At 45.3% G+C, this 15,027-nt stretch overlaps 1 protein-coding gene and 1 long non-coding RNA gene across 10 annotated transcripts in view; one reads left to right on the top strand and one right to left on the bottom strand.

Moving 5' to 3' along the window:
* Nucleotides 1-108: 108 nt before the first annotated feature.
* The window catches only part of LOC117014401 (uncharacterized), a 17,753-nt gene continuing 2,834 nt past the window's right edge, over nucleotides 109-15,027 (top strand). For 2 of the 5 annotated variants that reach the window (XR_004421509.1, XR_004421511.1), the window contains exons 1-2: nucleotides 109-193; nucleotides 3,966-4,187. This is a non-coding gene — a long non-coding RNA (uncharacterized LOC117014401). Of the gene's footprint in view, nucleotides 194-3,965; nucleotides 4,188-5,521; nucleotides 5,659-15,027 lie in introns of those variants that run through there. The other 3 variants (XR_004421508.1, XR_004421510.1, XR_004421512.1) reach the window with 3 other exon arrangements.
* The window catches only part of DAP3 (death associated protein 3), a 22,775-nt gene continuing 13,111 nt past the window's right edge, over nucleotides 5,364-15,027 (bottom strand). For all 5 annotated transcript variants that reach the window (XM_033092208.1, XM_033092206.1, XM_033092207.1 and 2 more), the window contains exons 3-13: nucleotides 14,090-14,212; nucleotides 12,629-12,730; nucleotides 12,067-12,175; nucleotides 11,835-11,927; nucleotides 11,007-11,137; nucleotides 10,345-10,425; nucleotides 10,103-10,261; nucleotides 9,504-9,563; nucleotides 8,946-9,035; nucleotides 6,565-6,682; nucleotides 5,364-5,687 (exon numbers count right to left, since the gene is read on the bottom strand). In XM_033092208.1, the coding sequence (XP_032948099.1) occupies nucleotides 5,602-5,687; nucleotides 6,565-6,682; nucleotides 8,946-9,035; nucleotides 9,504-9,563; nucleotides 10,103-10,261; nucleotides 10,345-10,425; nucleotides 11,007-11,137; nucleotides 11,835-11,927; nucleotides 12,067-12,175; nucleotides 12,629-12,730; nucleotides 14,090-14,212 (1,152 nt within the window). In that variant the 3' untranslated portion in view covers nucleotides 5,364-5,601. The remainder of the gene's footprint in view (nucleotides 5,688-6,564; nucleotides 6,683-8,945; nucleotides 9,036-9,503; nucleotides 9,564-10,102; nucleotides 10,262-10,344; nucleotides 10,426-11,006; nucleotides 11,138-11,834; nucleotides 11,928-12,066; nucleotides 12,176-12,628; nucleotides 12,731-14,089; nucleotides 14,213-15,027) is intronic.

The raw sequence follows: 15,027 nt of genomic DNA, 5'->3' as shown, positions 1-15,027 counted from the left end.
TCCTAGAGGGTAAACCATTCGTTGGCCTTTAGAGACACCGCCCATTATTCCCGCCTCTTCCTACCGGGAACCAATCCTGCTTATTCGTGGTTGTCAAGGGGCGGGGCCCACGCCGGAAGTTGTCGGCGCCCGAGCCTACGGGGCATGGTGCGGCTTTCTTGGTGCTGTGTTTGCATCTCCGGTGGGGTCCCTGGTGAGGCTCACCCTATTTCTTACTGCTCTCCGAAGCTTGTGTGTCTTCTCACGGGATACTTCAGGCAAAAGTGAAACCTTGCCAGAAAAGTCGACGCTCCCCTAAAGCCGCCCACGCGCCCCCTCCTCCCGCTCCACAAGTCACAGCCTTCCGGGTTTCTAATCCTGTGGACTGGGCTTAACTCAGTCTCTGTGTCTCTGTTTTCCTATCTGCCTATCGCACGCACATAAATCGGAGCACGTATTCTTTTGCGTCTGCCTTTTGCTCGCTATCGTTTGTGAAGTTCTTCCCTGTACTTACGGTTCGTGTTCGTTGCTTCAGAATAGTGATTGCATGAACATACCACAGATGGTTTGTTCTGCCGATAGTGGGTTTTGGCATTGTTTCCAGTTGGGGGCTTAGGTGCCGCGTTAACAGTCTTGTGCGTGGGCCCTGCCCACACTTCTGTTGGGTACACACCAGGAGTGTAATTGTTGGGTCGTAAGGAGGGGTATGTTCGAAGCTGGTGAATAACACCCAGCTGTTTTCTAAATTTACCAATTTAAATTCCACCACCAGTGTAGGGCAATTTTCAGTTGATGTTCCATAATCTTCCAACATTTTAAAAGTTGAGTCCTTATCGCTGGTTTTAATTTCCCTGACTACTAGAGGTTGACAGCACCTTTTGATATGTTTACCAACTATTTGGATATCCATTTTTGTGAAATGGGTGTTTCTTGTGGGTTGTCTATTACTATTTTGTAGGACTGAGTACTTTATTCTGGATACAAGCCCTCCGTCAAGTTATGTGTTGAAAATATCTTCTCCCGTGCTAGTTGTCCTTTGATTTCCTTAAAAGGGGTCTTTTAAAGAACAGAGTATTTTGTTTTTAAATATAGTCACATTTACTGATCTTTTCAAATATTACCAATGCATTTTATGTTATGTTCTGGGCTCATGATCCTGTTGTATTGGTTTGTTCCAATTTCAGTCTTTACACACCAGGTTTTAAAAACATATCTTAGATCTGTGAGTCCGCAAGACACTAAAGAAAGGGTAAGGGAGGGTGCAAATTAGGGGCGACAGAAGGAATAGCAGCAAGTAAATGTAGACAGAATAACAGAATTTAAATTTAGGTTGCAGCCATCAATTTAATAATTTATTCAGATGACGATCATCAATGGATATTAAAACCATTGGGTGGTAATTTGTTGGAAAATGAGGTGATTTCAGGATTCAAAGTAACCTTCCGCAGATAACTTGTTAATTACATTGGAGGAAATGTAGTTTCACAATGATGGATGCCAAAATTCACCAAGTGATCAAACTTAGTGTTACCAATAATGGAACAAACTGAAATGGTGGGATAGTGTGGCAAATACAAGATATCCCTCCTGTGTTATGCTGGTCAAAACCCTGTCAACTGTGTTTGATCTGGAGGAAACAATATACCAATCCAGAATGGGGGATAGTATGAACAACTGGCCCAACATTTAAAAAAATGTCAAAAGACAAAAAAATCAGAGGGTCTATCGAAGATAAAAGGACACAGTAAAGAGAGATTACAGCTTAAATGTGTGGTCTTTGATTGGAACCTGAACTGGTTAGGGCCCGGGGTGGGGAGAACCATAAACACATTGTTGGGATAATAAGAAATTTCAAAATAAACCATATATTAGGTGATATTATATCGATGATGAGTTTCTTTGGTGTGATAATCATGTTTTGCTTATGCAGGAGAATATCCTATTCGTGGGAGGTATGTGATGAAATACTTGTCTGTAATTTACTTTCAAATAGTATCTCAAAGTAAATAGAAAGATAAAGCAAATGTGACAAAATTAACAATTGAGTCTAAGTGAAGGTTATATGGTGTTCTTTTGTACTCTCAACATTTCTGTAGGTTTGAAATTTTTCAAGATAAACAGTTAGGATAAGTCTTGTCTATTCTGGGCTCTGTCTGTCCACATAGATTTTAGAATCAGCTTGTCAATTTCCACAACAAAATGTAAAATCCTGTAGGTGTTTTGATTGGGAGAGCATTGCATCTCTATAGATCAATTTGGGGAGAACTGGTGCATTTACAGTATTAAATTTTCCAATTTCTATTCTGCCTTTATTGAGGTCTTCAAATTTTAAATAAATTTTATAGTTTTCTGTATAAATGTCATATGTGCCTTTTGTCATATTTCTTCTTTTAAAATATTTTCTGTTGTTGATATAAACAAGACTGATTGGTACACTGACGTGACCAGCTACCCTGCCATGCTCGCTGATTAATTTTAATCATTTATATGTAGACTGTTGGATTTCTAGTCTTATCCACAAATAATGATGGTTGTTTTTAATCCCTTCCCCAAATATTACTGCTTTCCGTGCTTCAGAGCACTGACTAGGACCTCCAGCAGAGTGTGAAACAGAAGTGGTCAAAGTAAACACCCATGTCTTGCTCCCCACCTCAAAGGGAAGCTGTCACCATTTCACTTCTAAGTATGACGTGGGCTGAAGAGTTTCTGTAGATACTCTTTGTCAGCTTAAGGAAGTTGTCTTATATTTCTGTTTTGCTAAGAGTTTCAATCATGAATGGATTTGGAAATGAAAACAATTTTCTCTGAATTAAGATAATCATATTATTTTATCCTGTTTTGCTAATGGAATAAATTATGTAGTTTGATTTTTGCATATCATCTTATCTTGCATTCCTAGAGTAAACCTTGACTCATTTATGTTGCATTATTCCTTTAAAACATTGGCTCTGATTTACTCTTATTTTGTTTGGGATTTTTGCATCCAATATTTACTAATGAGATAGGCTTGTGATTTTCGTTATCTGTACTGTTCTTGTTAGGTTTTAATATTAGAGTAATATCGGCCTCATAAAACAAGTGGGCAAGTATCTCCCCTTTTTCTATTTTCCACAGGAGTTTGTAAGAGATTGGCATTATTTCTTGATTATAATGTTTGGTAGAATTTAATGTCTCCAAGGTCTGTAGTGATATCCTGTATCATTTATGATCCTTTATCATTTATGATATTTCTTCTTTTAAAGGTGAAAAATTCCTTTTACTTTTTTTTTGAATATTCTCATCAGAGTTGTTTTATCAAGTTAATAGTATTTTCAGGAAACTAAGTTTTTATTTAAGTTTTGAGTTTAGTATTTTCCTAATCATTTGGTTTGAATCACTTTCTGATTTCCATTCTGATTTTTTTCTCTGACTTTTTTTCATGGCACATCATGAAAATTTTTAATTTTCAAGCACAATGGGGATTTTCTATGTATCTTTTTGTTATTGATTTCTAGCTTAGGTTGTTGTTTTGGGATCAAAGAAGATGGTTCATATCATTTAAATTCCTTGAAATTCGTTGATTTCTTTTATGGTCCAGCGACAATCAATTTTTAAACAGGTTGTACATGTGCTTACAAAGAATGTACACTCAGAAGTTTTGGGGTTTAAAAAATATACTGTCATTTGGACAAGTTTGTTAATCATGCTCATTAAATATTCCTACTGATACTTTTGTCTCCATCAGTTACTGAAGTATGTTCACTCTCCCCCTATGATCGTCTGTATCTCCTTGGAGTTTTGTCGGTTTCTTAGGCTCTGTTGTCAGGACCTACCACTTTACATGTCTTATCCTCCTGATGAATGGAACCTTCCACCACTATAAAATACCCCCTTTTCTCTGGCTATGCTGTTTACCCTCGTGTCTGCTGCATTTGATAACAACACAGAGGACCTCCTTTCTTTTGGTTAGTGTTTGTAATGCAGCTTTTTTCACTTTTTACTTGCAGCTTTAGATTTGTGTCTGGAAGACAGCATCTGCTAGAAACCAACCCCAAGATGGAATGAGGCATGCAAGTGCTTTATCTGGAAAGCCTGGGAGGGACCATCCTGAGGAAGGAGAGGTGGCCAGGTGGCCGGGTGAGCCAGCAGACCACGATGAAGGTATGACCCCTGCGAAGAACAAAGGGAAGGAGGAAGTTTGACCGCAGTTTTTTAAAGACCCCATTGAGGTACCATTTTCATCTATTTTGAGTATACAGTGATTTTGTGAATATGCAGAGTTGTTCCATCATTACAATTCAGTTTTAAAACTTTTCCATCATCCCTAAAAATGCTTCTTTGTGATTACAGTTAAAGCCTGTTCCTACCCCAACACTAGGCAACCACTGCTGAACTTCTGCCTTAGAGATCTGCCGTTTCTGGATGTTTCAAATATTCACACAGTATGCGCTCTCTGTAAGGTGTTTGAGGTTCCCCACGTCATAGCACGTACTGGTTTCTCTTCCTTTCTGGTTATGCCTTTACAAATTGAAGGGTATTTGGGTCATTTCCTTTTCAGCTATTATGAATAATGAATAGTCTCACGCTGCTTCATCACAAATCTGTGTGTGGACATGTTTCCATTGCTGAAGGTTAGGTCCCTACGGGTGGAATGACTGGGTTGTGTGCAAACTGTTTAACATTTGGAGGAACTGCCAGACTGTTGTCCAATGTGGAAACATTCTGGAAAATTTCCATTTCTAGTTTATATTTGCACCAGCAATATCTGAAAGTTCCTGATTGTTACTGTCTTTTTTATTTATAGCCCGTCCTAGAGGCTGTGAAGGGGGGTCTCACTGAGGTTTTGATTTGCATTTTCCTAATCACTAGTGATGTTGAGCCTCTTTTCATTATCTTCTCATCCATTTCTATGTCTTCTTTAGAGAAATGTCTATATTTAAATTGTTTCCCTATTAATTAGTAATAGGAGTTATTTATATATTCTAGAAATTGATTTGAGTCACGATTTTCTCAAATCTCCCAAAGACGGCACACAGCTTGTACTCCTCTCTGTGCACTAAAGATAAGTTAATCATTACATGCAGTATCTGCGTCGGGGTTTAGTACTTGATTCTTTCAGGAACTAGTAGAAAGGGGCTGTACCGTACGCACACAGCTGCCAGACTCAGCTGCATTCAGTAAGGTTCTCAGGGACCCCGATGAAGGTGTATGTACAGGAAGTGAGTGCTCAGTGTCTGGGAGGGGAAGGGAGCTGTGACTCGCAGTCTCCTGACCTAAGTGGAGTCTGGAAAATAGTACTGTTGGAAATTTCTCTAGAGCTTAGTCTCTTTGGACACTCGCCAAGCAGAATGCCAGAGAAATTCAATTTGGCCAATATGAAGACTCTTTCCATCTTATAAATCGAACACATTTTAAGAAAGATAATTTAATTGTTAAGGAAAAAAACCATGATTAATTAACATGAAAACCACATGTAATAAACTGATGTGAGCTCCAAAAACAAGAGGACATCTTACTGCCATTACAGTCGCTTTACATTCACAAGGAACCCATTTCGGCGCAGGGTGCGAGCCGACTGCCGTCCTCTCCGGTCCCACGAGCTCCGCTGGGTGACAGACCCATCCGACGGGGTGTAACCACGGCTCAGAGGCAGGCACACAGCCGCTCCAGCTGCCCCGGGTTCGAGTTACTCAGGAACAGCAGCTCCCTTTTCCCTTCCTCCGTGTGGGCTAAAGTGGAGTCAACAACGATGTTGGGGGTTTTCTCCCACAGCATTACGTTACCCAGGAAACTCCGTGGTCAGAGGCGATAGTACCCAGACTGTTCTGATGTAACTAGCACTTGTGACACCTCACTTTTCGATGCTTTATCCTAATAATAAACTATTAGGCTTTCTAAGCGTAAATCCCTCCAATCCAGCATCTACGTCTCCCTCTGTTGAGAGTAGTATCTTCTGGACTTTGGGACTCTGTCAAATCCCCACCCCTTAGAAATGTCTCCACTGTGCTTCCCAGCCCACAGGCAGCAGCTTCACGCCCTTCCATAGCCTCCTCCAATTACAGCTAATTCTGTTCCCTAGTGATGGGACAGCCTTCCTCTTCGCCTTCCCCTGCACCTGCACCTCAGCCCGCCCCCCCCCGGCCCCCCGCCGGGCTGCGGGGACGTTTCAGATGCACGCCCTGGGACAGCCCCAGCACAGGCTAGTTTGCTGCTGGCCTCTCACACTATCAGTTATTCTGTGGGCGTCCTAGCTTCTGGGTCTCTCAGTCAAAGTGTGTTGAACGATGAGTAAATGCAACAGGAACAAAATAGATAAAACCCACCAAAACAAAGAAAAAAGGCAACAACGAGAGTGTGGCAGCTCCCACACCAGGTGCCCGCATGTGGTGTGGGCCTGTCGGCACCAGCCCGATCCTGGCCTGCTGCTGACACCAGGGAGGCACGGACGTCTTCGTAAATCCAACCTACTGTCCCTCTACTCAGCCAGAAAGGAGGCAAGATAAAGGGAAAAAGGCTGAGCTACAGATTACAGGCTGCTGCTGAGGGGAAAGACCAGGCTGTGTCTCAGGGGGGTTCTTCCTGAGAGCACAAAGGGAAACAACTGACCTTTCTCATGTTGAAGCCAGCTGTTCTCCAAATAATACTGAAGACAACTTTCAAATTCTTTTGGGTTATAGTTGGAAACCAGGATGGGAATAAAGGGGTCCAGGGCATCAAATCCTTCCTGAAGAAAAAGGACAAAGATACAGTAATCGGTAAGTGACATCGGCAGAGATCCAGTTATTTAAACACTTCAAGGGCACGTGCTTCTCTTCTTCTGCTCTGGTCCTTACTGAGGGCGCCCCACTCAGGGTTCCCCACTCAGGGCTCCACGCACGGCACTGCCTGCCGTGGCTCTAGCCAGCCACGAGTACTAAGTTTAAAAAGAGATGATGCTTGAGGGGGTGCCCCTTGTTTGTATATACGTAAACGTATACATACATATATACTTTAATGTTTTACAGTTCTGACTTGAATAGTCAGCAACAGTTTTGACAGTTCAAATATTCCAAATAGAAAATAAAACTAATAAGGATGTGGAAAAGACCCCAAATGGAACATAAACTGAAACAGACAAATCAAACTGTACCGCAGCCCCCCTTACCAGCCAGCGGTACTTTCTACGACCCCCAGGGGATGCCTGACACCTCGGGTAGTGCTGAGCCCTCCATATCCTGTGTTTTTCCGCTATGCACTCGTCTTTTCACTTAAAGGAAGCACTTGACCGCTTCTCTTTGAAATACCCGAATTGCCAGTGCTTTGGAGTCAGTATTAATTAAAACGGGTGACCTGAACACAAGCCCCGCGACACTGTGACAGCAGATCTGATGACCGAGAGGCTCCTAAGTGACGAATGGGCGGGGAGCATGAGCAGTGTGGGGGACACGGGACAACAGGGTGAGTCACGTCCCAGGCCGGATGGGGCACGAGACGGCATCGCGCTGCTCAGAAGCGTGTGCAATAGAAAACTTGTGAGTTACTGACTTCTGGAATTTTTCATTTAATATTTTCGGACTACAGTTGACCATGGCAAACTGAAATCGCCGAAAGTGAACCCGCAGATAGAGGCACTGCTTATCTCAAATTTCAAACATAATACTGAAGGGATGAGGGAAACTAACCCGTTAACTTCTGAACAGAGTATTTGGACTAAAGACCCTTAGGCTAAAGATAAAAACTTCTCTAAACAAATACTGCGACCCAGTTCAAAGCTGCTTTCCTATAGCATCAAGGGTTAGCAATTCTGAAGCCACTCTCATTGTAATCTGAGACGAGCTAGTGAGGAAATGTGCTGTGGCTGATGAGCGCGTTTCTTACGGTCGGGGAGGGTTACAGATACGGAAAGGGGGAGGATGTACCGCGTCCATGATGCTAGCCTGGGACATGCTTGTAACAGTGCATGAAAACACACGCACATGGGTATCACACATACTGGTCACGAGCTCGGCTGGGGGCCCAGAAGGGACACCCCCATTGCAGCACTCTTGGTTCCTAACACCATCTCCTCTGAAGCGAACAAGGCCGAAGCTAGGACAGGGACATGGGAAGTTCAAGATGAGTCTGGAACATAGTCTTGTGCCCAAGAGTAAACACATACAGAAAGAATGATGGGTACTTGTTAAAAGGACAGAGAAGCCAGCTGGAAAGGCTCCTGCTGGCCAAATCTGACATGATGTAAGCCCTGAAGTAAACAATGATAGAAAAGGTTACGAATTCCCAGGTCTGTGCTGAAACAAATACATAAGAGAAATGGAATAGAAAGCCAGCTGATACACTTAGAAGAAATGGTGCAACTAGAAAATACCTATTTTACAACTATAATGACTGATCTAGGGAAGAATCACCCCTGGGTACTAAAGCTGGTCAAGGACACGAGTGGAGTAACAGACACTAACCCAGTCTCCGCAAGGTACTCGCCGACTCCAGAGTAAACCAGGAACTTTGCTGAGGAGGAACCGGAGTGCTGGGGGGCGGGGGGGGGTCGCCTCACAACTAAGTGGTCAGAGTTCCCAAGGCCAGTGATGGGGGAACACTGAGGAACCGTCCCAGATGAAAGGAACTACAGAGGCATGACAACTGAAGGCAACACCTTACCCAGGACTTGTTCTCTACAGGACACCCGGGTGACTGGCAAAGTCAGCCTCAGCTCTACAGACGGGGTACGAGTGTTTCAGCGATGTCCTGTCCTGATCTGATAACTGCTGTGGTTAGATGTTGGGGAGCTGTGATTTTTAGGAAGTCCACGTGACTAAAGAGGCATCATGTCTCAGGTTACTGTCACATAATTCAGAAAAGAAAAGATAGCGGGAGAGAGTACGGTCGAGTATTAGCCGCTAGGAATCTGGGGGAAGTCATGCAGTGTGCGTTTCCTCCAAGTCTGAAACTAGGTCAGAATTCTTCAGACAGAATGACTACCTAAGGGAAAACAGACTTTCCAGTGATCTGACCTTTCCCAGCAACTCCTGAGGCAGCCAGGCTTTCCGGGGCTTAAAGAGAGAGCCAGTCTGGCTCAGGGTCAGCACAATGGCACCTCCGTTCTGAAAGGAGAAAAAGCCACATCAGAAAAAGCTGAAAAAGATAGAAAAATGCACTTTTATCGTCTGCAGATTTGTCTGCCAGCCATACAGTGGGGTGGCAGCGTGGCCCAGCACAGCTGAATGGCAAGAAACCGGTTATTAGTTCTAGCTTTGGCGCCCGCAGTAAATTGCTACTTAATCTTAAATTTATTAAGATCTTTTCCAAAGTTGATAAGAAGATACAAAAATACTCTGAACAACTGCAAGCAAAGTAATTACACCAACATTTAAATAAAATGATTTTGAATAGCTTACTCCAGCGAAGTGAAAAGATTAGAAGCCAAATACATAGGTTGTAAACTTGGTACAGTTACGGGAATTAACAAGATACAAGAACTTTCTGTCCATAAAGTCTTAGCGGTGAAGCAGTAGTGGCTCTGAAATGAGAGCGAACTCCCTTCTGAAACGTGTTAGCATCTCTGTACTCACCCAGTCGTTCCGTACCACTTTCCTCAGGTTGTAAATGAGGGCCAGCTCCTCTGGGGCGATCTGCACGTTGTCAGTGTGGGGTGGCGGGGACGGAGGGAGGGGGACGTGGGCGGGGTGGAAAGCAGAGACCATTACTTGCTTTGCCTGGATCACCGAAAAGCCCTCACCTACTAAAGGCGTAACCTCAGTACCCGAAGGTGTAGCCTGAGAAGCTCACAGCTGCTGGCCCTGAAACTGGCAGCTTCTGGAGATTAAAAGCAGTCCCCAAGGAGAAAACACCCACTGCTCCAAATACCTGCTCTCTCAATGCTTCCGAGCTCCTCTGCTTAGACTACAGAGCCTCATTTTGAAAAGAAGAAGAAAAAACGGACAAAGAAAGAAAACAGCTTTTGCTGTCATGTGCTGTTCAAAATACTCTCCCTTAGTTTTCCATGGATGGCGGAACTTGGCATTACCTCCTATGGATGCTGCTTTCACTCTACATCTTAATTCAAATACTTTGAGGGCAAGAAGACATCTCACATCTAGTGAGTCCCAGCTGCGTAGGTGACGGCACCAGAAACCAGAGGACCCAAAAGAGAGAAACTCAGTTTTCCTACCGGGCTTTTATCTTCTCTCTTCAGTGTCGTCTTTCCCCAGAGAGCATTGACTCCATCCACTGCCACGAGGAGGCGGAAAGTTCCCAGAGAGCTTTGTCTCTTCAGCTCTTTGAGCACAATCCCCACGGCATCGGTGGCGCTCCTCACGCGGGTCATGCCCTGCAGGGAACAAGACGAGACGGTGGTGCCGCCCTGTAACCCTGTCACGGGCCTTCTCAGGCTGGGGCACAGCACTTTCCTACCTGTTCAACCACTTCGCCCAGAGGGCTGCCTTGCTCGGTGCTTTCTCGCTTATTCCACACGTACTTCTCTTGAGTCTTTATCTACAAACAAAATAAAAATCCAAACTGGCTACTCAGCCGAAGGATGGCCATCCCTAGCTGACAGGTAGGAGGTTAAGGTTGTTAGGAATAGTTTTAGTGTATTTTTCAAGCCCTATCAGAGATCTCAGGATGGAAGTGAATGCAATCGAGACCATTTCTGCCTGGAGCTTAAAAATATCTATTATGTACGATTCTGACAAAAAAGGTCCAGGAGGGGGCCTCAGCACCTGCATTTTTAACAAGCTCCTCGGTGATTCTATCTAGAGCTGAAAACCCCTGGCCTAGAGATCATATTCAAGAGTCACTAAAGAGTAATTTTACCAATACATTTCTGGTTCCAAAAGTGGTCTCATCTGGAGAAAATCACGTAGTTGAAAACATGCTTTAGAGAGTATGAGGCCGTGACCTTGGAAAAGTCACTGAATCAGTCTGGACTTTAATTTGCTGCCCACAAGAAATACAAAATGGTATAGTTATTTCAACTACGACATTAGGTCTCCAGAGTCTACTGGTACTCAGAGCACAGGAGATAAAATCCATTGACAGAATGCCCAGCACCGAACTGCCAGGAGTGTAGTCACCTGACTCAGGAAACGCTCGTTTGCAGTTTTGAAATTCTTCAGCCAGATCGAAGCCTCTAGAGGTTGATCGAAGCGCTGTTTGTTGTAGGTGGACTGCATGAGATCCCGGCAGTTTTTCACCCAAAGATGAGCTAAAAGGAAGTACAAGAAAACAAGCTGTGCAGGAACGGACTGTATTCACGTCAACATACTCTGTGCTTCCCTGAGTTACGGGAATGACTTCGGTCTCCCATGGATATTTCTGAAAGCCTTGCTGTTCCCAGGTTTCCTTTTTTGTCTGGCCCGTCGTAAACATTATCATTACGATCAACACACAAGGCACACCGCGTGTGTGAAAGGTCGCCCCAGCTTCCTGGCAGTTTGTAAAGACAGTCCGAAAACATGGCTGTACACACAGGAGGGATGTATGCAAGTATGAGAGTTATGTTTTTAAGATGCACGCTGACGACTCTAGAATGCTGATAGCCAGCACCGTGTCAGAGGCGCTGACGGGCACTCAAGGTTGTTGACCGAGGGCAGTAAAGCCCACGATGACCTCTCAGGCGGGAGTTACGCGCTCTCACGTGTCAGAGTGAGGACTGCTGGGCCAGAGAATTTCATCCTTATTCCTGAAAGGCTCCCAGAGGCTTTCAGCAGAATTTCTCCTTGTTGCATTTACTTCTCCTTGCGCGCTGCTTGTCAGAAATGCAACGAGGTTATGAACGAGCTCAGGCCTGTGCACCTGGAGCCAAGGCCTCTCCCATGGCGGGCAGGGCCCTGTTGCATATGAAAGCCACGGGCTATCACAGTGACAGAACAGACTCCATCGTGGGGACAGGAAGGGCTTACCATCTGGAATATGCAGTACCAGCCAGTCCTGTTTGGCACAGAAATGAATAATGTGGCAAAGGCTGAGGGTTTTTCCTGTTCCCTTCTCCCCATCTAAAGCATTTGTTGTTAAAGAAAACATGACCAGAGGTGACCTTCTACTGTCAACAAGTAGTACTCTTGCATTGCTTCTTTCCCCCATCTGAGGGAGGAAGCATTGGCTCAATACAGCCGGGCAGGCAGGAAAGGATACAGAGAACGTATCGCACAGCCGGGTGAGCAAAATTGGTGTTTTTCAGGTGATGCAGAAGCTCGAGGGCTGGTTTCCTTACCATCAGGCAAGCTTCATTGAATGTCTTCACCTAACGCAAAGGGAAGGAGAGAGGAGAGTGAGGGTGTGGCTGTCCGGCCACGTCTCGGATGCACAGCCTACAGTAACCGAACTGCGTACAAGTTACATTATGATTTTCGTTTGCAGCACATGAACTATTGTCACGATACTTTCCTATGGAAAATATTAAATTCGTTTTTAACAACTACTTGATTGCCAAAGTTTCTAGAAATCTGTTGGTAACACAAGGAAAAGAGCAGGATATTGTTTATTTAAGAATATCTTGCCTGGCTTCAAAAAGGATTTTAAGTAAAGGAGATAAACATGGCCTGAAAGTAATTATAGCAGCAGCACTATTCACAGAAGATAATCAGTAACTGAATCTGTTTTTTCTGACTCAAATTTCATCTTTTAGTGTCCTGCTCACTTAACCCCGCCCTATGTGCTCACAGCTTGCGCGCTGGCCCCGCCCCCGTGCGAGCACCTGCTTCACGTAGCGCGGTGGCAGGCCCTGGGGGAACAGGGCCTTCAGGTCCGAGAGGGGGATGTTGTAGTGCTGGCCCTCGTGCTGCTGTTCGTGCTTGGCCTAGGAAACAGATGCGACAGGTGTAATGGGGCCACAGGCAGGGCGACAGACCCCATCGAGGACACAGCTCTCTCTCAGAGCTGGAACAGGTGGCTTTCATCTCTTATCGTAGACATAACGTGCTGGTCGTCTCGTTGCCCTAGTCCTGTGTGTCTATGAAGCTGCTGTCAGCCCCCCAGCACCCACAGATGGAGCTCGTTGCTCGGCAACAGTAAGCCCTAGACGTGGAGGTAGCAGAGTCAGTTCTTGCCATCTGGATTCTTCTATGCCGTGTATAGAGATGCTCCGGTCATGTGACAGCATCATCTGCATGCTGCTGTTTCCATAGAAACACCAGGGAATTGGCAGATAAAGGGACTACAATTACCGGGAAAGCTGAAGGACACTTCGATGAATTCATTCACTTGCTCTATTTCATTTTGTGAGTGTGCAGATAGCTGAACACTAGAGGCAGAAAGAAAGCACGCCCTGCTAGAAGGCATTGGGGTAATGAGTTATTTTTCCCCTCCCACACCCACAGTATCGCCTGTTAAGGTGGGACGACTCAGAAGGTAGGGACAGGAACAAAAAGAGAGAAAAAGCTGTTGAATGAAGCACAGCCCCAACAACTAACTGAATTTATGAGGCAGCAAGGATGCTGGGGAAGGAGAGGAGAAATCGGCATCCAGCCTAACAGGCCTGTGGCAGAAAATACAACACTGGATCCTGCTGGAACCCTGGCTCCCGCTGACAACCCTCCCTTTAAGGGCTGGTCTTCTCAGCAAGTCATTAGTTCCCCATCCAGAACCCGGAAATCCACTTAGAAAAGCAGAAACAGCCCCAGACTGGTTATGAGGAGAACCGGGTTCTCTAACTGCCGCGCGGTGATCTTAGGCCTCTCTGTACCAGGGTTTGTTCAGAAACTGGCTGACTACCTGTTTGAGGAGAGTTTGCCTGCAACCCAGCCACGTCCACTTGTCGACGTCAGAGCTAAGGCGTGTGACAGAGACCACTTTGGCTCATAAGCTTACAATTTTACTACCTGGTCCTTTAAGGAAAAGTTTGCTGACCCATCTAAATTTTAACTGCTAAAGAACCGACTTGCCAAGTATTTATCACGTGCCTACCCTGCCCAGCAGCGCTGCATTTAGTGGTGCGATGACAGCAGAACAAACGCGGACCGACCTGCCCGATTGTCCCGTCACCACGGCAGCAGACAGGGATGGGGCGGCCTGGTCTCAGCCTGCTGTCCTGGGTGCATCGTGTGACGACATGGAAATGTGCTTAGCTTCTCTAGGCTTTAATTTTCCTGATACGTAAAATGACAGCAGCACTAATTGTAAGCCCTGAAAACAACCCATACACACATGAGCAACTCACCGGGTCATTCTCACTGGTGCGGGAAATGGCTCTGCGCCTCTCACTTGAAACCTGGTCGTCCAGGTGAGCAGCAAGGTTTTGGGGTGCCTGGGTCCCCGTGTGCAAAAGACGTCCAGGGTCCAACTATAAAAGAAACCATTTTAGTGGTTTGGAATTGTAAGGCTTTTTCTGCTTGCTACAACATGTAGGCTTTAAGCCAGGTCTGCAACAGGGAAAAATGTCACTAACATACAGTTTAGTTTTATGTAAAGCAGGTCCCTGTGTTATTGACAATGCTCTGTCCACACTCTGCATCTGTTCCAGCATGTTGCTGAGTCAGGGCTCTGTGTCATATGGAAAGGACAATTCCTTAGAGTCTGTTGGGGACCACAGCACAGCCATTACCAACCTGAACAGGACCATTCTTTCAATGCTTCTCCATAGGGCTGAATGATGGTCAGTACTATACAGTTATCAGGGGTTTAGTGCAGCTTCCTGCGTGACAGGGACAAGTCCACCCCCCACCCCAACTATCTTGCTGGCTATACCCTGGAATCAAGAGTCTACTGATAAAAGGAGAAGGGAGTGTGTAAAGTATCCAGAAAAGTGAAAATAAACTGTTCTACAGGCAACTTGTGAACTGCACATGGAAAGTGCTGAACTGGGGAGGGGTGGGGGAGAAGATAATTCAGGAGACAGATCTGGCCAAGTGCGAACCGGAGAACCCCCAAAGTGAGCCTGAGGGTCACAGGCCTTGTGTACAAGTGAAGACGCCAGGTACAGGGGAATCTTAGGAGCGGGAGAACAGGAACGTGAGCGATGGCCGGAGCCAGGGAGCCGACTGGTAGATGAGCAGGTTAACAGGAAAGCTGCCGGTGTTTCTAGTCTCACCACGCTGCTCGGGAGTACGGGAAGTGTGTGTCGTGCCACCCCCACAAGGCTTACGACCACTTCCTAAG

Source organism: Rhinolophus ferrumequinum, chromosome 22 (assembly GCF_004115265.2).
Source record: "Rhinolophus ferrumequinum isolate MPI-CBG mRhiFer1 chromosome 22, mRhiFer1_v1.p, whole genome shotgun sequence".
NCBI lineage: Eukaryota > Metazoa > Chordata > Mammalia > Chiroptera > Rhinolophidae > Rhinolophus > Rhinolophus ferrumequinum.
The sequence above is the reverse complement of the archived record's forward strand: the minus strand, read 5'-3'. Positions and strand labels throughout refer to the sequence as shown.